We start from the raw sequence: 24,093 nt of genomic DNA on the forward strand, positions 1-24,093 counted from the left end.
CCTTAACACGTAAGGAGAATTCAACACCTAGCAAATGGTGGATGCAATATGATGCAGTGCCTGAAAGCCTGGAATTTATAGCTACACTGTCTGGGTTCAAATGCTAGCTCTGCCAGGGCCAGTTCTGTGATCCTAGCAAGTTAACCTCAAGCCTCAGTTTCCTCATATGTTACATGGATACTTACCTTAGTAAGTTGTCTTAAAAACTAAGTGATAAGATACACCGGAAGCCAGGGCCTTAGTTCTTTCTCCCATCTTGCAAGATGGCGGGTGAAAAACCTGAGAAGCCGGGTCCTAAGGAGAAGAAACCCGAAGCCAAGAAGGCTGATGCTGGCGGCAAGGTCAAGAAGGGTGACCCCAAGGCCAAGACGCCTAAGAAGGGGAAGCCCCACTGCAGCCGAAACCCTGTCCTGGTCCGAGGGATTGGCAGGTATTCCCGGTCAGCGATGTATTCGCGAAAGGCCATGTACAAGAGGAAGTATTCAGCAGCCAAATCCAGGATTGAAAAGAAAAAGAAGGAGAAGGTTCTTGCTACTGTCACAAAACCAGTTGGTGGCGACAAGAACGGTGGTACCCGAGTGGTTAAACTTCGCAAAATGCCTCGGTACTACCCCACTGAAGACGTGCCTCGGAAGCTGCTGAGCCACGGCAAGAAACCCTTCAGTCAGCACGTGAGGAAACTGCGGGCCAGCATCACCCCCGGGACCATTCTCATCGTCCTCACCGGGCGCCACCGGGGCAAGAGGGTGGTTTTCTTGAAGCAGCTGAGCAGTGGCTTGCTACTTGTGACTGGACCTCTGGCCCTTAATCGAGTTCCTCTGCGTAGAACACACCAGAAGTTTGTCATCGCCACATCCACCAAAATCGATATCAGCGGTGTGAAAATCCCAAAGCACCTCACTGACGCCTACTTCAAGAAGAAGAAGCTGCGCAAGCCCAGACACCAGGAGGGGGAGATCTTCGACACCGAGAAGGAGAAATATGAGATTACAGAGCAGCGCAAGATTGATCAGAAAGCCGTGGACTCCCAAATTCTGCCAAAAATCAAGGCTGTTCCTCAGTTGCAGGGCTACCTCCGCTGTTTGTTCGCCCTCACGAATGGGCTTTATCCTCACAAGATGAAGTTCTGAGCTTTCGAAAAACCCAATTAAATAACTGATCTGTTAAAAAAAAAAAAAAAAAAGTGATAAGACATGTAGATTGCTAGTTTAGCTATTATAGTTATTTATTAGCTATACATATTAGCCATTTTTATTGATCATTTCTAGAATTTAGCAAATCCTTCTATAAAAATTGATCCAAGATGTCACCATCCCCACCATTTTGTTGCAGTGCAACTGTTATGAGTAAGTTGGGTTAACAGCCCTAGAGCCAGAGTCATCAGTGAAAGGATGAAGGAGGTGAGGTAGAGCACTGTAATCAACAAAGGACTAAATGCAAAGTTTTACCTCCTATGTCATTACACTGGAGAATGCCTTGCGATTTCAGAAATCACTAGTTGTGGCAAGACAAAGTTCCCCTTGTACAGTGCTGGGATCATTAGTTGGTAATGCACTCAATCAGAAATAGATGGTGCTGACTGGCACAAAACAATTATGTCAAGGACTTGCTCGTCTCCTGTCAGTTGGCTCTAGCATTGATTTAACTGCTGTGAGTAGATTCCATCTTTCCCACTTAGAACAAGGGGTTGCAAAGAGATTTTCATGGAAATAAGGTTTTGGCTTTTTCCTTTCTGGAGATTTATATTGAAAAGGCAGAACACCAGGTGAGCAAATATAAAGGAAATAATTGAAAACAAAAATAAATCAAGTTTCTCTCCATCTTTCATGTCATGCCTAATTTCCAACAACACCTTTTAAAGGATTTCAGGGTGTCGGGACACACTTCTGAGATTGATTCTCAAGGCCTTTCCTGATCGGGCCTCTCAGTCCTTCCCAACAGCACATTCCATTTCCAATGTGCCAGTCGGATCTCTGCCCTGCATATCACCAAGACACTTCACACTCACCCTCCTGTCCATTATTCATATTCTGAACAAATCATTTGCTTCCCTTAAGTACCAACTATGGTCCTGAGGTGCTTTCCTCAACTGCTGCAATCCAAAATGGGCTCTCCTTCCTGCAAATTATTATTTAATTATATTCTATTTATGTACACCCTATTTATCTATATCAAACCTATTTATATAAATTATAGAAGCCTAAGATGACTTCAGTTCCTTCTAAAATTTCTCCTCAAAATAAAAATTTAATAGTTATTACATTTTACTTATTTTAGGTGTTTCTAGATTTTTAAACTATTTGATTTGACATGATTTTTTTAATATAAAATGTAAAATGTTACAACTTAAATTATTGATTTTTTTCAAAATGGCCAGCTAATACTATTTATTGAATAATTCTTCCCTTCCCAATTCAATTCCAACGCTTCTTTAGCCCAAATAGTATATTTTAAGGAATCCAAGAGAATCGGTCTGCTTACTGTCAACATCACTATTGAAATTATTTACAAAAGAGAACTGTTTAAGTTATTCATCTATATTTTGTGTTTTATCATTGAAGTTCTTCTGAGTATTCACTCATATGTTCATTTTCTAGATAATGTTTATAATGCGTTTGTTTATTGAAACAAATTTTAGGTTTTCATAAAAATTATCTTTTGAATTAACTTACACGGCAATTTGTTGTTATTTTATTATTTACTAAGCAAAATAACATTCAAAAATATGTTAGGTCCCACTTTTCAAAGAAAGTTGTTTCAAATGCCATTTTCTCAATGGATCTTCTAATTATATAGCAAAAAATACTCTTCCAATTTTCTAAACTCCTGTGAAGGAAGGTATAATTTTGTGGATAAGTTATGCTACATCAAAAACATTGTTGTTACTCAGTGTCAGCTTTCCTTTTTCTTTGGTTTCCAAAAGTCTGTCCAAATGTTTGTTTTCATCTGGCACCAAGTTGTATGTAAAACTCCCCACTTTTTTAACATCTCCCCAAAAAGTTCATTTAACAAACTAGTTGATAAGAAACGAAGCTTTTTTTTTTTTTTTACAGGGAATTTTATTTCTTGTTTGACATCACAAGCTCTCAAAAATTTAAAAATCGTCTTCAAATCCTTACTAGCTATTTCCTAACTCAAGTCCTTACCTCAGCAGGTCTGCCCCAGGTACCTTATGCTTTCCCTGCACAGCGACTTCAGAAATAGAAGTCTCTGCAGTAGCCAAACACCCCTCCACTAAGCAGAGAGTTTTCTCCTCTGTGGAAAGTCTAGGACCCAGCTGATAACCAGACTTCCGAGGCTCAGCCTTTGTCCAGATGTGAGCTCACCAAATTTTCATTGAAAACATCATTGGGTGACATGGTGTTGGGAACCTCTTCATAAAATAAAATTTTATACCAGCTGCCAAGACAATAAAATTTTTTATAACTATATTTACTTAACAGTGACCATGTGTCATCCCCCCACTATACGACCTGTTCTACTAGTGCAAAATCACTGTCACATTAATCTTCAAATACCTTCACAGCATGAGGTTCGTGACTCACCATGGCTGCTTTTTGTAGATGCACATTTCGGGGATGAATGAATTAAGTATTTGCTAAATTAATAATTGAATAAATGTATGGTGTCAGCATGGCCCATAAAAACATGAATTGACTTGGAAAAAGTTTTATTTTATTAAAATGAGAAGACTCTTTTGTTACTACATAAGTCTTATTTCCCACTTTTTGTATAAGGTCCACAATACCTCATTCTTTCAGTGGAGAATTTATTTTATGGTTTTCAGTTTTAAAAGGAAACAAATGCATATTGATTTTCAAATACCTTCACAGCACTAGGTACATGCATGACCCTCCATGTCTTTCTTTTTATAGATGAACTTTTTTAGATTAATGGATTATTTGATAAATTAGTAAACAAAAAATAGAAACAAACTCACCTCTAGTTTCACATTGCTTTTGTTGGTTTAATTTTTGTATCACTTACTCTGAACCAGCCTCTCTCAAATTCTAGAGGATACCAAAAGAAGACAAAGAAAAAAATAAAATATGTAACACCACCTAAATCTAATGCAACAGGATCATGAGTGAATTTTAAATTGTTGTTCAATTGCAATTGGGACAAAAAGTTGCAAATAAGTAATCTGTTCCAAAGAAAGGAAAGGCCAGGCAGTCCAAACAAGTTGACAAAAGTGCAACAAGTTTCTTTAATTGCAAGTTGTACATTTTAAAATTACAGCTTAATTAAGTTTGCCTTTATAACATGAGATAAGGTAAGTAAAGTGTTATAAATTTAATGAGAACTGTAATGAGCAACTACTGTGGGAAACTATTATTTCTTTTTACATGTGACAGAGCAAATTAACATATAAGGGCAGAGAAAATTAATATATTATTATTTGGTTATAATATTATAATTGTGTACTCTACAGAGCCTAAATTTCATTTGCCTTTATCTGTTGGACATTTTCAAAGTATTATAATACGAATATGTAAACAAATATACAAAGCAATAAGAACATCTCAATAAATCCCAACCAGAAATTGCATAATCCCCATTATATGTAACTGATAATACAACAAAAATGGAAAATTAATGACAAATGTTAAATGAAAAAGCATCCTCTTGGCATTTTAAAAAGCTTATCTAAATCATTATTGGAATAAATAATACATTTTAAGAGCCATAGTAAACAATTCAGGGAATAATAAAATTGAGACCAGTGCATTTCAACAATTGTGAGATATAATCAAAGCTTAATAATGCATAACATTAAGGTAATTATTATGAAAGAAAAACAAATGAACCAAGCACTTAACTTAAAATGCAATTATTATATATAACATTAACAATATCAACAGTTTTTTTTAAGTAACCATCTTGCTTGTACACTCTATTAAACACTTTACAATAGTTTTTACTTTGATAAATGAGATAAATAGCATTATTTGAATTTTGCACATTGGAAACCAAGGCTCAGAAAGTTTAAGTTTTGCAAAATCCTACAGCTTGTAAGTGTCAATATCAGGATTCATAATAGAATCTGTGAGATCCCAATTGTGAGAAATAAAGTTTTTAAAATAACATAATAGTGACTTTTAAACCAAAATGGCATTAGCATTAGATAATTCAATAATTAGCATTAGCATATTAATGGCATTAATATATTGACAATAAAAGAAATAGGCTTCCAGTAAATAAAATTAGGAAAAAAGAATACATACAAGCAACCAAGTGTCAGAAGGAGAAAAGATATATGACAACAAAAGCTGTGATTAAAAAGAATTTTTAGGCAATATTTTATGTATTCCAGTACATATACATTTCAATATTTGACTCAAAAATATAGAACCTAAAGAAAGAAATGGAAGAAATTGAAAGTGTATTAGAGATTATATCCTTAAATACGTTCAGTCCAAAATAAATTTATTTTGATCTCTTAAGGAATAGAAAAATACCCACATTATGTAACATTATCTAACACACTTAACCCTGGCTGGTTTGGCTCAGTGGATTGAGCGTCGGCCTGCGAGCTAAGTGTCGCTGGTTCGATCTTCCAGTCAGGGCACATCAGAGAAGGAAAACTCTGACTCCAAAAAACCTCCGCTGCCTTGCGGCATACCTCTTCAGGGGAAAGGCTAAGGGAGTAAACCCCGACAGAAAATCCGGAGCCGGAGTCCCTAAGGTGGTTTGACGTTGCAGTCAACACCGGCAACTCCTGCGGCGCACCTGAAGCCAAGCTGTATTGACTCCATCTTTCCCTTGGACCCTTCAGCTGCGAAGAGAGGGGGGGTCTGCTGCATGGGCAACAGCAGACCCTCCATATCACCCTGCCCAGGCTCTGTAGCTTCAGCTTCACTGGAGAGGACACTCCAGCGTCATCGCAAGATGTCGATTCAACACGGGAGGAGACAGATACCGTGTCACTCCCGAGTCGGACTGTACAGCCATTCTCGGCGGTGCAGATAGACTCTTAAGAAGCTACACCATCGTCTCTCGAGACGGACGGCTGCCGACGACGACGATCTAACACACTAAAATTTGTTTCAAATGCATTTCTTAAAATTTATTGAAGTAATTGATTAATAACATTTTTTAAACTTCAGGTGTACAACTTTTTAATTTGATATCTATCTATTGTATTATGTGCTCACCACCAAAAGTCTAATTTGTTTTCCATTACCATATATTTGAGGTAAAGGTAGTCAAATGCATTTTTGAAGTTACTTTAATTCACACATCAGTCAAAATCTGACCAAGGGGGCCACCTACAAACCACTAAAACTCTGCCACACTTAAGAAGATATATACAGAAATACTAAGGGAAAAAAAAAAAAAGCATTCCTAAACAAATGGCATTGGGAGAGTTAAAATAAAAAAATTTTCAAGGATCTAGCACAGGGATTTTCAACCGATGTGCCTTAGAACTTTTAAAATATGCAATACCTGACCATTTAATCAGAAGTACTGACCTCCTTTAGATTGTCCAATACCAAAATGACAACATTCAACATAACAATAGCCATCCAGTGTGAATTTCCTGTCTTGAACCATAAATACATAGGTCATATAATAATGTTGCATCTTATTGGTCATGTGGCATAATAAGGTTGTTTTTGCTTTGGTACCAGAAGTCTTTATATATAATTATAGGCACCTGATTTTGTAAAAAGTCACTTTGGAGCAAAAGGATAGGTGATTATTATTATTTTTTTTTGTAAATCAATCAAAATTATACCTATTTATTATCAGATATGCAAAATATATATTTTTTGGTGTGCCACAGAATTTTATGCGTGCCATGAGACAAAAAAGGTTCAAAACTGATGATCTAGCAAACAATATTTAAAAAATAAAAATTTAAGGAAAAATATTACATTTCTCTAAAAGGGTTATTTTAAGATAAAAGCAGTAAGATTCTTCCTGAATAAAAACATAACAGACATAAACTTTCAGTAATTAATAACAATATCAAAATATGTAATGTAAATATGATTAGAACTTTTTTAAAAATTTTTGGAAATTTTTAGATATATGATTGTAGTGGAAAAACTTAATTGACCAATCAATCTTTTTCAAATTAAGTAAATAAAAAGGAAATAAAATATAGTAATGTGAGATTAATATATTGAATTTAATCTATAACAGAGAACATTTTCTTTTCTAAGTGTTTACAAAACATTTAATTTAAATTTTTTTTCATATTAGGTCACAAAGAAAACTGCATGAGAATCTTAAAATCAGAAATTACTCAGGCCATATTTTCTGATCATAATGCAATAAATCTAGTAATCAGAAATATAGTAAAAATTGAAATATAGAAAGGGGAAATACTTGCAATATATAGTAAAACTCTAACTATCTAAATACATAATTTTATAAAAGTGAAGTTGAAATAATTTACATATAAATAGTTCTCAGAAATAAATAAGAAACATTCCATAACTCATTGGAAAAGGGGACAATGGCAAATAAATAGAAGAGTCAGAAAAAGTAATAAAATGGCCAATAAACCTGAAAGTTATTCACTCTCACAGTCAAATAAGTGCAAAATAAAATAAGATATATCTCTTTTTTCATCTGTCAGATTAAAATACAATAAAAAGAATGAAAATAATTAGTGTAATTGATATGGAAGCTAATAATCATATGCAAAGGATAAGTACATATAAAATATATGTATTTATATAAAGTGTAAATTAACATATAGCAATATATATTGAAGTTTCAAAGTAGCTACTATTCTAACATATTCATTGCAGCTCTAAGAATTTATCCTAAGAGAATAGTAAGTGTGAAACTATGCAAAGATATTGTGCATCCAAATGGTCAAAATATTGAAAACTTCAAAAAAATCAAATGCTTCGAAAGGGAACTGGTTAAATATTTGTTGGTATATTTATACAAAAGAAGACTCTAAGGAAATAAAAGTAATTATTTTAGGATAAATTTTTAAAGTTTGTTACATACCAGTACTGTATGATCTCATTTAAAAATTAAAAAACCAAGTTAGATATGTGTCCAACTGCTGGGAACTGGTTCAGGATATAGAAGTCTATATATTAAAGGTTGCTGTTAGCTCTTTGTCTCTACTTTTCTCTCTTTTGTTTTTAATTTATAATAATTTTTATATCTTTAAATATCAATTTAGAATTTATTTAGCAAAAGAACTTATGTGTGTACACTGAATAATGTGTTCCAAATATTAGACAATATTTTGTTCTAAAAGCCCTAAACCACAAAATGTTTAAGTTTTTGGTATATTTCATCCCAAGTTAAAATCAGCTATATTTTATTCAGACCATTCTATGGTCATGTCATTATCTCTCGATTGAAAGAGGAGGTAAAATTCTGACAGAGCTTGGTCTCCTGATATTAGTTCTAATAAATAAATACAGTTCTTTTTAAAAAATAATTGAATTCAAAGTCAAATTTTAAATTATATTTTCATCCATCAATTTCAACATTCTTTTTCCCTGGGTTACATTGTACTATCTAGTTTACTTGCTGGGCTGTGATCATTTCAAATTTCACCAGACAGTGAGACCACGTTAAAGACTTCTGTAAGTGTGATCAGTCTTCTTGTGTTACTGCCAGTTAGACCAAGATTTCAAAGGTCAGTGAATTAGCCCTGATTGTTTAGCTTATGTCCCAACTACAAACATACCATAATGTGCACAGCTGATAAGAAAATGATCAATAACCAGATAGTGTCTCACAGCTGGTACTTTAGAAAGGGAGATGATCAAATATGACCTAACGTTTTCAGCATTTGTTTACAATATATTGATCAATTGTATAGCAGTCAGTGTATCTCAAGCAGTGTGACTGCTCAAGCTGAAGTTGCCTTATGTCATAAAAACCAGACAGAAACCCTAAAGCTGCATTTCTCAGAGTCGGATATAGATTTTTCTTTTCGTATTTCTATTTAATATATAGTTTTAACGATGCATCCTGGCACTCTTCTTACAACCATTCTGAAAATAGTGTGCTTTCCACTGAGTAAATAAGTCAAATACAAACAGACAGTAGGTCAACTTAAGCCCTGAAAAATCTCAGGTCAAAGTAGTATGTGAGTGGTTTTAAATCAATTTACTCAGTATCTCAAAGGATCAGAACTCTTTTCTGAAGCTCTGAAGCTCTGGATAAAATTCTTATATAGAGATTCTACATATTCCACCTAATATGAATCTTAAATAACTCAATATTTCATTAACAGGATACCAACCTATGATTCCTAACTAAAGAGTTTCTAACACCAGAAGTTTAAGTACATTTGTAGTCAGCAGCACTGGCTAAAGTGCATCAAGCTCCTTCTCTATGCCAGACTCTATTTTAAGCACGATATATATATATAATTTAAAATAAATCTGAATGGCAACATTATGGAATAGGTCATCACAATTTTAGGGAAGAGAAGAATGAAGCACAGAAAATAAGTGTCTCCTGGCTTATCCAGCTAGTGGGTGGTAAAGCTGAGTTTCAACCCAGCCAGCCCAGCTCTGTAGTTCATGCCCTTAACCTCTGTGCCTTGGTATAACTTTTCAGGGATTTTTCTTGTATATTGCATGTATGAGTCTTTAACATTTCTAATGACATACATTATTTGATGACTTAAATGCGATACAATTGCATTACTAAGTAACACTATTTTCTAAAATTTCTGTGATTATTTCAGTCCCTATATGGTATATCCGTATGTAAACTTCTTGCCACAGACTTCTTTCTTGCCTCTTTTTTCTTTTTTCTTCTCTATTTCCCTTCTCAAGTCATTAACAAATATCCTTGAAGTTCCTTTTCTCCCAAAAGGTTCACTCTATCCTCTCTTATGCCACTTTCTCTACCCATTAGAGCTGCACCCCATATCAACCAGCTCCTTTGTAACCCCACCCTGAGCATGCACATCCCCTCACCCGAATCCTTATTTCCAGGCTTCTGGCTCCTAGTGAATAACTCTTTTACTATCCTTCCACGGTCCCATGTTTAAGGCCCCAGTGTATTTATCATAGAACATAGTCGGTGCTGTAATAAAGTTGTCTTTCTAACACATTTACATAGTGATTAATATAATCCCATGGAAGATTTGGAAGATTTTTACTCCTGGCTACATTATTCAGTTTGACCTTGTGTTTCTGATTTCAAATTTTATTTTCAAATTTCAGTTTATTTTCAAACAACATAAAAAAATATGGTCTGCTTTAAAACAAGCTTTATCTTACATGATGTTGTTTTATAATTAATCCCTATTCTCACCTTAACTAGTAAAGTCAGCTGCTTCATGATAAATGACTGTCTGACACCTTAGTAAACTTTAGCACCAATAAGACAAACAGGAATATAAAGAAGAAAAAGAAAAGAAAGAAGATGAACCATGGAAAGAAGGGCGTGAAAAGGATGTTAACTAAGATAAACCAAAAATGTTTCTTAAAAAGAAATTAAAGTTCAATTTCAAATAAATACAAACATTTATTACCTATTGAATAGAAAAAATAAAAATTTACTTTTAAAAATTATTAGGACTCAAAAATATAGGTTTCCATTTCTACTGCATAAATTGCAAGATATAATTACTTATACACAAATACATCATCTATCATCACAATAATTTGTTAGGAATAAAATTTTTAATTTCAAAATTGGTTAGGTCAGAAACTAAGTGATGTGTGTGTGAATGTATGTGAGAGCATGTTTATATGTACATGAGTGCACTCACACTTCTTTAAACCATTATCTGGGTGTTTATTTTGCATAATGAACTTTCCTCATCTGTCATCTTCTGCACCGTGGGAGGGAATAAATAGGGCAGGAGTAAACCTTGTCCTCCTTGCTCTTAAAGAAATGCCTGCAATTACAGGGAGGAAAACTAAAGATCCTCATTAGAAGTACAGAGATTCCAACCACTTTGTGGTCGAGTTCTGCTTCTCTCCCCAGGAACTGGTCTATGTTTCCTTCCTCCCTATTAACCTGGATACTTACCTTCCTAATATTGAAAGAGCTGAGTCACATTTTATTACATTTCTCAGAAGACTAAAGTTACTGGAACTTTTAAGTGTGCTTTGGAACTCTGTGTTCATGAAGCTTTTGTTTTTGTTTTTGTTTTCTTCTGCTGTGGATGGTTGATGCTGCAGGAGCAGACTGACTGTTGTGCCTTGAATTCCAACAAGAAGAAGGTGATATGTTATTCTTTTTGAATAAAGAGTGAGTATTTTTTTAAAGGCTTTTTACTTCAATGTGCTCCATTTTTACTCTTGATCAACTCAATGTGAGTCATTTAAATGCCATGCAACATTAATTTATATTTATTTATTTTAAAACTTTGTCTAGTTATTTGTTCATATTGAAATCATTTGAGACCAATCTGTAAACAATATTCAAATTCACTGTCATGCAACAAGAATTAACACGTGTGCATATACATGCATTGGGGAAGGTAAGGATAAAGAGAAGATAAATTATAGCAAGCACATTAGAAATTAGCAAAGTGTGAATCTTTACAATACCGCCCCCACACACACACTTTACTGCCGCTCAATCAGTTTTGACCTCATCCTGACAATGAGGAAGTATTTGTAAGCAGTGATGTGGTTCAGTGAAGTGATGTATATATTTTCACATACTGCTTTAAAAAATTAATACCTTTCAGTGTATCTGATCCATCTGCTTCTTTAGGCTCACATTTTGAAGGAAGTGCCATGTAATTTTACATGGGGATATTTATAACTTGAATCCTTAAAGCTGTGTTTGAAACAGATTTTAAGGGACCCAGGCCTGATTAAAACAGTTAGCCTGTTCACATCTTCCCTATTTACTGTGGATTACGGGAAGGGAAGTTGGGGTTAAATCAGCAGGTCTTCCTGCTTCCCCAGAGGTTAACCTGGCAGTCGGTCTGGCACCCACAGGAGGCCTGACAGGTAGCAGGATTTGTCTAAGCAGGCTGCCTGAGAGCCAACAAGGAAAACTGAATGCTCTGGATTAGTTCTGGATTATGTTGTCAGAGTGAAGGCTGATGGACAAACTGCAAAGGAATAAAATGCAATCTGTTTGGGGAGAGAGGCTGTGTGCATAGCTTTCATTTTTCAAGAAATGACAAGAAAAATCATTAATAATTTATAAATCTACGCCCATTAACTTTTCGCTTTGTTATCCCAAGACAGCCTTTTTAACATGAGTTTTCCACTGTCCTATATCTCTTCCTTCTAGTGACAGATGGCAAGATAGATATGAAATTGGATTCATAAAATAATACCCCCACTTCTAAGAAAGACAGAGGCAGTATTCTCCTAACACTACTTTGTCTCCAACCCACCCTGGGATGAAAGGAGACTTCGACATTGGCGAGATAGCCAAATAACATGTGATTACTTCCTTCCCTCTGTAATAAATTTTAAGACAATGATAAGATTTAATGAAATTTAAAGCCAAAAATAAATAAATAATCATGATAGTATTAATACCTTTATTATGATAAAATGTGATATGGTTTTTTTCCCCCCACAAAAAGACTTGAGTATCAGTTCAGAACCAAACATAATCTCGGTAGAAAGTGTTTACGTTTTTTCAACAAAGAAGATAGCAAAATTCTTAAAGAATCATTGTGAAATAGATGTTGTGACACAATATTCCTTTTTGAACAAATCTAACATTCTAAAATAATTTATTTTTTTGTTTTTTCTTATGTTTCATAATCTACTTTAGCATTTCTTAAAGTTAAATTACCTTATCATCAGAAGAAAACTCTCTGCTTAGACTCACTTGAAACCAAGAAATATTTTTTAAATGTTTGTAAAATATGACAAATTAGAATATTCAAACATTTGGGTTTATACGTGAATTATTATTATGGCTTTACAATAATTTCAAAAATAGAGTTTTATGGGTTCAAAGGTTAAAATTAATAAACTTAACAGTAACATAATAGGATTCTTATTTATATTCACTTCTAGGATTTTAATAACAAATTCTCTTCTGCTAAGTAGAAAATTTTGGTTTCTTCTTCACCAGAAGGAGCATAAATTAAATTCCAATTCCTCAGGATAAATTCAGGCTGGGTGATTTTGTGTATATCATTACGCAAAGAAGGACTCCACTGTCCCAAATTCACATATTTTAGCTTGAGAAGAATTTTATCTATAGTTTCTATTGCTCTGACATATCACTGCATCTGCCCCAGAATAGGCAGTTAATAAATACTTAATGGGTATTTCACTAAATAAATCAATAAAAAATATTTGACACAAAAAAATATTGAATTCACTTTAATTGGCAAGAAGCAAAAAATATCTATTAGTAATTTTATTTTTCATAATATTGCTCTATTGGATAATGTTAATACATGAAGCATAAAACAATAATAATGGCTAAAAACCATAGAATCAGACAAGCTATTTTATATTATAATAAATAAAGAAGTTCTCTGTTGTCAGGAAACAATGATTTTTTTTTTTTTGAACTGGAGCTAATTAAGCCAGTCTATTTGTACTAAAACACATTCAAACTTGTGTTTACTTTTAAGCCAGTTGAACCATAAACCATCATTATTCAGTGCACTACTGCAAAAAAAAAAAGCAATAACTGATATACCTATTTTCACTTTTAAAATAAACATAGAATTACTTGCACATGTAGATATACAACTTTTTATTACTAGCTAATAAATATTACAAACAATTTTGACCTCTTGGTTTTTAAATAAAAATAACCTTTATTTATTTCATTATTCTTCCGTAACATAAACAGCTGCATAAAGAAATAACAGAATTTTTTTTCTCCATAAATGTCCTCAAATAAATTCTGCTTTACTGTAAAGAAATGCTTCCTAATTATTTTCACACTCTAGTATTCAAAAGCAGTGAGCATATTTTTTTGGACATAGGTTTAACAGAGAACGCTGCCCTTTGCTGAAAGTATACTCTGCTTTCCCAGGGATGAAGACATTAATCTTTCTTCACACCTTTAAATCATGGGGCAAGAGCCCTCTGTGCCAAAGCGCCTGGGTAGAAAGTTCCATACTCCTGGGCTTATTTATTTTTTTAAATCTCAGAACAAGCATGTCAGTCATGAATTTAGTTGTAAAAGTAGAGAAACTTCTTTTTCCCTTTTTTTATGAAGAAATATAAACAACAATAGAAGTTAAAATAGGTTTATTCATTTCAAATAGTGAAATAATAATGTAACTACTTAGAAAACATTTTTAAATAAAAAAGAAGCTTAGGAAAACATCATTCTCAAATGACATTTATACAATAAGATAATTTATTTAACTGTCATTCCTGTTATGTACATAGAAGAGACTGTAAAAACAGACAAATGAGCTATGGTTCGGTGCTTTATAAAAACCTTAAATATTTACAATTTTAAATCTATCAAAAGATTAGCAGGATAAGGAGAGATTTTACAGATATTAGTGGATGACAATTATTAAGTCATTCCTGTGAAGACACATACAATATAGAATTTTTCCCAAGTTACTAACCTCTCTCATTTTCTCAAAGGTAAGAATACTACTAAATATTTTAGGCTAAAGAATTATCTTCTTAATAACTATGATAATCCATATACAACATATGCTTGATAAACTATAAGTATTCAGTGAAAAAAGATAAAGTGATGGGAAGAGAAACCATAACCACAATGAATTTAAAGAGTTTCTGATCACTGTTTCCTAATGAAGTAAAGAGGTTACATTACTTTTTCACTCTTCTTTTCCAAAATGGAAGTTTTCTTGGATTGGTTAGTTAGTTTTGTAGTTCTTGTTGTAGATTATCTTGTCATTTTGTATCTTTGCAAACATAAATCAGAACATTAAACTGTAGATAGATATATTTAAATAGTTGTGAATTTTCTAGCATAAAATAAAATCTCACTATAAACCAAAGCGATTCAAGAATTATATAATGTCTTTCTATGTCCAGTGCCCACTCTAGTAATACAAGGATGAAAAATGATTATTGGGTTTAGGAAATTCAAATATATATGTTACCTTAATAAAAGAAGTTTCAATTTAGTGATTAAAAGTGAGATTACAGTTCTGAGAACTGAGAAATTGAAGTAAAAGAGTGAAAATTACTCTTTTGTGAAGTTTGGAAGAGAAAGAGAAAAGAAAAATTAATAATAACTAGAGAGACCCCAAGGTTAAGGAACACTTTATTAGAATGGGAGAGACTTAAGCATCCCTATATGCTTTTGAGAAGGAACCATTAAAGGGGATGCATAGAAGATGGGAATATAGCACTTAAAAGTGGAGCATAATACAGCAAAATGAGGAGAGTATGAAATCAAAGAACAGGGTGGATACATCCTCTAACTTCACGGAAAATATTTTTAAGACTGATCTGGCTATAGATAGTCTACAGGTAGAAGGACACATTATAAAGAGAGTTTGCAACATAGTTGTGACCACCAAGTTTTCTCAATAAATCAGAAGATCACCAGCTGACAGGAGGAAAGGTTGAATAGGTCACATGGGAAATGTGACAGATGTTTATATCATTCATTGAAAAGATTGGGGAAAAAATGTTTAAAAATGATGTTAAAAAGTTATAATGATTGCACTGACTGGTATTGTTCAGTTGCTTGGGTGTCATCACCCAAAGCAAAAGGTTGCCAGTTCATTCTCAGTAAGGGCACTTGCTAGGGTTGCCGGTTTGGTCCCCGATAGGGGCAGGTACAAGAGACAACCAATTGATGTTTCTCACAATGATGTATCTCTCCCTCTCTTTTGCCCTCCCTTCCTCTCCTTCTCTCTAAAAATGAAGAAAACCTTTTTTAAAAGTTACAATGGCTGGTCAAATTGGGAACCATATTTTTCTAATAGTCAATGTCTAAGTGTATGTGATTATTGGTAGGTTCTCCTGCCTGGATATGGGAGCAAATACAGCAGATTTTGGCCACAATCTAGGATTAGGATTTTGTAAGTAGCAGATGAATAAGCATGCACAGGAATCAAGGATGTCAAGAAGAGAGTAATTCAGGAAACCTGTCACAGAGTCCAGCCTGGTACAAAGAAAGCAAGAAAAGGATGAACCCAAGGAAAGGGAAAGCCACTTGGATCATGAAAATGAACCCCTTAGCACAAATAGTAAAAGCTTTTAAAATTAAGTAGTATGTGAGATGGCCAATGGTTTAGAAAGGCTAAGAATAAAATACTGGGAATACTGGCATTCAAGAAATGGGCAAGAACATTTTTTGTTTTAATTGGTAGTAATAGAGGAAATTTTTTTAACTTTCAAAGCATACAATATATAGTCTGATGAATGCATCTAGATACACTTTCCAAAATTTTCACAATAGAACACTTTATGAATTTGACCCCAAAGGCAAGGGAGATAAAGACAAAAATAAATGAATTAGACTACATCAAATTAAAAAGCTTCTGCAGAGCAAAAGAAATTGACAACAAAACAAAAAAGCAACCAACTAAATAGAAGAAGATATTTGCGGATGAGAGCTCCTACAAGGTGTTAATATCCAAAATATATAAAGAACTTATACAACTCAACACAATACAAATAATCTAATTTAAAAATGAGCAGAGGATCTCAACAGACATCTCTCCATAGAGGACATACAAATGGCCAACAAATATATGAAAAAACGCTCAACTTCACTACTTATTAGGGACATGCAAACCAAAGCTACAATGAGATATACCACCTCATACTTTTTAGAATGGCTATTATTAACAAGACAAGTAATAAGTGTTGGAAATTTGCAGTGAAAAATAAATCCTCATTCACTGCTGGTAGGAGTATAAACTGGTGCAGCCACTATGGAAAACTGTATGGTGGTTCCTCAAAAAAATAAGAATAGAGTTACCATATGACCCAGCAATTCCTCTTCTGGGTATCTGCCCAAAAACTTGAAAACATTTGCAAAGATATATGTTCATTGCATCATTATTTATGGTGGCCAAGACATGGAGACAACCAATATGCTCTTCGGAAGAGAATTAAGTAGCAGTAGTACGTATATACAATGGAATACTACTCAGCCATAAGAAAAGATGAAATAGTGCCATTCGCAATAACATTAATGGACCTAGAGACTGTTATGCTAAGTAAAATAACTCAGTCAGAACAACCCAAGAACCATAGGATTTCACTCATATGTGGAATATAAAATTGAAACTCATAGACATAGACAACTCTATGGTGGTTACCAGAGGGAAAGGAGTCAGGGACAGTAAAGAGTAAAGGGGACCAAATATATGGTGATGAAAGATGATTTGATTTTGGGTGTTGGGCACAAAATGCAATATTCAGATCATGTATCATAGGAATGTACACTTGAAACCTATATGATCCTATTAACCAATGTCAACTCAATAAATTTAATAAAAAATTATATTAAATTAAACAACTACATGTTTACAATAAAGACCAAGAAGACATGGGAAAGTGGACTTCCAGCAAGAAGGAGGTGTAAATACACAAGCTGCATCTCCTCACAACAAAGAAGAAATTTACAACCACTTCAAAACTCAAAAAAAAAAAAAAAAAAAAACCCACAAAATCCAGAAAATCAAAACTACAGGGAAGTTCAGCAAAGAAATAAAGAAGAAATAATCAGCCAGAAAGGTAGGAGGGGCAGAGCTTGGCTAGAGAGAAAGAGGAGCAAAGCAGTGGCTCCTGGGCAGTGCTTGGCAGCAGCAAGGCTAGAGGTGGTGCAGCTGGTGGGAGCACAGCAGGCAGGCATGGCTAACAGTAGCCATGGCAAAAACACAGTCACACAGTTTAAATCCAAGAAGCAATCCCAGCCTCAAACCAGACTGAGTAGCTTGCGGTTCCAGTGCCGGGGAAAATAAAGCCACATTGCTTCGGACTGTGAAAGCAAGTCGGGGCTGGGGCAGAAGAAGAAGCTACAAGTCTCAAAAAGGAGGCAGCTTGCTTAGTATGGGGAGGGGGAGAACTGCCTGGAAAAGCAGCGGCAACCAGCACTTTTCCCTCTCAGACCCCTTCCCCACACACAGAGCCAAAATGAGGTGAAAAGGTTGCCAGCACTAAGGAATACCTAAGGCTCCACCCCCTATAACATAAAAGGTACGACAACCCCACCCTAATCACAGAGGCAAACACAGAAAGATGTCATGATGAGGAGACAGAGAAGTATGGCCCAGAAGTGGGTGGCAGATCAAGGCTGAGTGAAACAACTAAGCAAAGAGCAGATAGCATGTATAACAGATAAGGAGAGAGAGAGCTTAACAGATGCACAGTTTAAGGCATCAGTGATAAAGATGCTAACAGACTTGACAGCAAATGTTAAATAGGATGGGGAAAGAATGAAGGCTATCCTGGGTGAAATAAAGGAAAATCGATACGAAACAAAAGGTGACAGAAAGGAAACCAGGGTTCAAGTCAACAAATTGGAACATAAGGAAGAAATAAACAGTCAACCAGTACAGAAGGAGGAAACAAGAAATTTTAAAATGAGGAGAGGTTTAGAAACCTCTGGAATAGCTTTAAATGTGCCAACATCCAAATCATAAGGGTGCCAGAAGTTGAAGATGGAGAGCAAGAAATTGAAAAATTATGCGAAAAAATCATGAAGGATAACTTCCCTAATTTGGAGAAGGAAATGGACATATGGGTCCAGGAAACATAGAGAATTCCAAACAAACTAGACCCAAGGAGGACCACACCAAGACACATCACAATCAAAATGCCAAAGGTTATACAGGTAAAGACAGAATCCTAAAAGCAGCAAGAGAGAAAAGGAGAATTACCTACAAAGGGGTACCTATAAGACTGTCAGCTGATTTCTCAAAAGAAACTTTGCAAGCAAGAAGGGACTGGCAGGAAATATTCAAAGTGATGAAAAGCAAGGACCTACAACCAAGATTACTGTATCCAGCAAAGCTAACATTTAGAATGGAAGGGCAGATAAAGTGCTTCCCAGACAAGGTAAAGCTGGAGGAGTTCATCATCACCAAGCCCTTATTATATGAAATGTTAAAGGGACTTATTTAAGAAAAAGAAGATCAAAACTATGAACATTAAAGTGAAAACAGAATCACAACTACCAACAACAGAAGCTAGGGAATGGAAACAAAGGCAAACTAAACAGGCAACAAGAGTGAAAACAAAATCATAGGTATGGGGAGCATGTGGGGGGGAGGTCAGCTGGGAGGGGGAAGGGAGGAGAGGGAAGGAAATGGTGCAGGAATTAAGAAGCGTAGTAGGAGGGTACAGAATGGACAGGAGAATGTTGAGAAGAGCTTTATGCATGACCCTTGGACATGGACTAAGGGGGAGAACTGTTGGAGGGAGGGGGTTTGCTGGGTGGAGAGGAGCCAAGGAAAAAGAAATTGGGACAACTGTAACAGCATAATCAATAAAACACAAAAAAATTCAAAACTTTTAGTATAATACCTAATAAAACAGAACTTACTGATTTGTGTGTGTGTGTGTGTGTGTGTATGATATGAGAAAGTGCCACAGTGACCTTTAGGATGATTCTGAGAGCTATGGTTTAACCCAACTCATCCCCATGCCCCAAGTTGGATAATGAGTCACAAGGCCAATGGGTTAGCCAATATGGTTCTTATAAGGAAGCAAATTCTAGTGTTATACCAAAATCAAAACCAGTTGTCCATAATATATCAAAGTCAATGTGAATTGCAAAGTGATGATTCAGAGAATCCACAGCCAAATCTTGGCATAGATAATTAAGCATTGACCTTTCTGATAAGGCTTTCAGCTTCCCAAAATTGGAATCTACACTACAGTAACCTAAATCAGCTTTGGAAATGATATGGAACCAAAGCACACAGTCTCAGTAGGTATGAGGACAGTGACTCTTCCTTAATGGGGAGATTTCAGACACTATCCCAATCAATTGCAAATTAACCAAGTACCAGCCTGGACTCTGATATTTACACAGAGTCTTATTACTACAAAGCAGAAAATGAGGAGGACTGCAGTGAACCAGGGGCAGATAATGAAACAGATTATGTTGAAGTGATTTAACAAGTTCCTGCTAAGGTAGAAAACAGGACTAGTATTTCTGCAACAGATGAGCCAAAGCAGGAATATAATCACCCTTCTTATGAAGCAATCTATGAAACCCCACAAGATGAGGGTTATTATGGGCAGGCAGATGATGTGGTTAGTAAAAGAGGATCGGAACCTTTTAAATGAAACATTACCTGAAAAGAAAATTAAAGAAGATAAAAAGCAAAACATCCCTGTGCAAATCACAAAGCCAAAAAAAATTTGTCCCTCTTTCAAAGAAGGAACTTTAAAAGCCTCTAAGAAGCAAATGAAGAACTGAAAAGAGAAGATTCTGACTGGAGGTACTCATGTATAAATGATACAGTATAAGCTAATTGTGTTTTAACATTGGCTGGTGCTTCTTTAGAGCATGTTCTGTGTTTATTCATGGAAGAAAGAATTTATTGGCAAGGAATTTGCATATTTATTCTGAGAAGGATTTTATTTTACTCAGGCCTCCCAACAAATTGAGATTTGGATTTAAAATCCAAGTGTTTTCAAACAGCTCATAGTGAAATGAACCCTATACTCTATGGATCAAAATTTCTCTGCCAGGATTATACATAAACCCCCTTTCATATTAACCAGCTTTGTGACATCAGTTATCAAGGAAAGGATGATTGAAATGAAAGAGCAGCCTGGGAATCTATTCCATGGTGCTATTAGGTTTACAACACTGAGGAGACAGGTATAGTTGATCTTACAGAATGGAAAGATGGACTCCCAGATTTCTACTCCTTGTCCCACCAAATCTACACTTTGGGTCCTGCCAGTAGGAAGAGCTGGGTCTGCATGGCCAGCCTTAATCAGTTCCAAAGAGGTTACAGCACCCCTTACAATCTACTGATGCAGCTGAGGGAGTACAATAGAGCCAAAACCCGGGGCCATGCCTGAGCAGTCACAATTCAATCCACTACTCAGTAAGGTAGTAGAGTGAGGAAGTTTCCTCCTAAAGAGTAGGGTACAAGTCTCTTGCCCATTATGGGATTGAAGAGAGTACCTTACCTAAAATTTTACTTGATTTCTTGGAGAAATAATTTAGGATTATACTCTTTTGAAAAGTAGTTGCATATAAATAAAAAATATGTTGACTTTTAATTTCTCAACAAAAATTGATCTGCATTTACCTCAATCCCTTACCATTTACTTTATTTGCATGCTTATCACTTAACATCTTTGGGATAGTTTGATATACTCTCAATTTTAATGAATTACATATTGTTAATGTTTTCCTCTATTATGACACTGTCATCTTTTAAATATTTACATAATTCATAAAGGTATATGTTTATGTAATCAAGTGTTACTTGCTATTATGAAATAATATAATAATTTCTGCAGCCAGCAACTGATAACGGCTTCTCTGCCTTGATCAAAGTTATGACAGCTACTCAAAACTGGCCATTTTTCTTGTTAATATCGGTGGGTTATTGAATAATCAGATACCTTTATTGTTAAACTGTTGTAGGTGCTAAAACAATTGAAATAACAATTAGGTTCTCTGTTCTAAAAAGAAATCTGTCTATATAAAAATGCACATTTTTTGTAATTTATTTAAAGAACAATATAAGTCAAGGGGATCTTGGGTATATTGGCTGTGGGTTCTTTTTTTTTTCTGGGTAGAGTTCACAACTATATTTAAAACTGATTTGAAAATGCAAAGTTTTCAAAATTTTATGTAAATAAAGTTCATCCTGGAATTTAAAAATGAAAAAACGAGCAAGAAGATAACAAGCTTTCAATGAGACACATCTCTTAACTTCTAAACTTCTATAGGCTGGCACACCCTGGAAGTTAAAAATGCCAAAGGAAGAAAATTATTAAGATCTCTCAACAACAAAAACACAATCATGAAATTCTGACTACCCCTACTATGTAAAATGAAACCTTTTAATCATGGATTCAGTTGAATTTGAGAAATATTTACTGAAGAAACACTGTATTTTAAGACTGAAGAAAGTGTTGGGAGGTACATAAGGGTAAAAACAAGTATATACTTTAACCACAACAATCTCTAGCTCTAACATACAACAAAACACAATAAATATTTCTGGGAGTGAATCATAAAAGAAAAGGACCTACTTAGGAAAACATACACGTATAATGTGTGAAAATACTATTTTCCTTCTTGTCACTATGCCTAAAGGAGATTTGGCAGAGCAACACAGTAACAGGTGTGGGAAGTTAAAATAATGCAATGCTTATACATGAATTGATATGTAAGCTTTACCACTATTTAAAAGGCATACAATCCAAGCCATGTTTTCAAGCCATGTTTTCAAAGACCCAAGTAAAGGAAAGAAACTCTGTGTGTGTGTTTCCCTTCAGTAATGTAGTCTTGACTGAATTTCTTTGTTGTTGACACTATTACAGATGTCCTACATTTTTCTCTCCTTTGTCCCCCTCCACCCTGCCCCCGAATCCTCCTGGCCTTCATCACATTGTCTGTGCCCATGGGCTATGCATATATGCATATGTTATTTGGCTCTTCTCTTCCAGTCCTTCCCCTACCCCCTCATGGAGATCTGTCAGTGTGTTCCATATATTCATGCTTCTGGTTTTATTCTGTTTGTCAGTTTATTTTGTTCATTAGATTCCACCTGTGAGTGCTGACTGGATTTTAAGGGTAATCACCATGATCATCAGGATAGATAGAAGCAATACATAGTACGGGAGATAAGTTACACAAACATGATTCTTTTTCAACTCTTTCTATCACCATTCATCTTAATGAGATCATACACACCCCATCACCTTGCCCTTCTTTACCTCTCCTCATAGCACTTATTAGTACCTGAAATTATTCACAGGGTTAGAGATCTTATCTGTCTCATTTTTACTGCTGAACCTTCAAAACCTGAAAGAGGGTTGGCACATTGAATGAGTAAATGAATAAATGAAAACTCCTAGCCCTGTTCTCCACTGAGACAATATACAAACCCACTGAACTTCAATTATTGCACTGCCACCCTTAATTATTTTTAACTCATGACTTTGATTTTCTTTTGTTCTGTTTCTTTCTACAAGCATGTTTTAGAACTTATTTTCCAGAAAATAGAGTAGAAAAAGTAATTGACAAAAAATAATTCTGAGTGTCAGGCTTAACTTGAGAGCAACAGGCAACATATAGCAGATAGCTACTTGTGTCATTTTTGTTATATTTTTAAAAATATTTTTATAACATAAACTTTGTCATTTTAAGTATACAGTTCAATGACATTAAGTACATTCACATTATTGTGCAACCATCACAATTCTCCATCTCCATAACATTTTTATCATTCCAAACTGAAACTCTGTCCCTATTGAATAACTCCCCAACTCCCCACCTACCCTCAGCCCTTGGTAGCAACTCTTTCTTTTTCTATGAATTTAACTCTTCTAGATACTTCACACAAATGGCATCATACAATATTTGTCTTGGCGTCTGGCTTACTTCACTTAGAATAATGTTTTTAAGGTTCATTCATGTTGTAGCTTGTGTCACTACTTCATGTCTTTTTAAGGCTGAATTATATTCCACTGTATGTATAGACTACACTTTCTTTGTGTTTGATGAGGAATTAGCTTGATCCCATTTTTTTACTATTGTGAATAATGCTACTCTGAATATTGGTGTACGAGTATCTGTTTGAGTCTTTGTTTTTAATTCTTTTGGATATGCACTAAATTGGATTAGATATCGTGTACTTACAAATGATCTTGGGTTTTACTCAAATGAACTGGTGAAACATTGAAAGTGTTTGAGCAGAGAGAAATAATCTGACTTATGTTTTACTATTTTAACATATTAATCCCATTACAGTTTGAAGACTTGAGAATTTACAAATCAAATTTTAAAAAATTAAATAATGATGAAATAACTTGTAACTGTATAAAGCAATATATCCTCAAGTGAGGTGACATAGGCACCGGCCGAGTCTATAAATGCAGAAATTATACAGAGAGTAATGAGATGCTCCCAATTTGGTCAATCGATGGAAACACCTTGGGACCCAATTCAAAAGCCCCTGAAGCTATAATACTGAGCATGTACCTTGAACTACATTTTGACTTGCGGAGGTGAAAAAAAAGAAGTGGAACCACCAATTTATGCTGAAAAAAA

At 34.7% G+C, this 24,093-nt stretch overlaps 1 protein-coding gene across 1 annotated transcript; it reads left to right on the plus strand.

Annotated features, from left to right (window-relative positions):
* The first annotated feature begins 224 nt into the window (after positions 1 to 224).
* LOC150019458 (large ribosomal subunit protein eL6) lies at positions 225 to 1,145 on the plus strand. The gene has a single exon (XM_090267991.1). The coding sequence runs from the start codon at positions 264 to 266 to the stop codon at positions 1,128 to 1,130; it is 867 nt and encodes a 288-aa protein (XP_090124117.1). The 5' UTR covers positions 225 to 263; the 3' UTR covers positions 1,131 to 1,145.
* The last annotated feature ends 22,948 nt before the right edge of the window (positions 1,146 to 24,093 follow it).

This window comes from Furipterus horrens, unplaced genomic scaffold (assembly GCF_987537825.1).
Source record: "Furipterus horrens unplaced genomic scaffold, mFurHor1.1.pri manual_scaffold_2, whole genome shotgun sequence".
Classification (NCBI taxonomy): Eukaryota; Metazoa; Chordata; class Mammalia; order Chiroptera; family Furipteridae; genus Furipterus; species Furipterus horrens.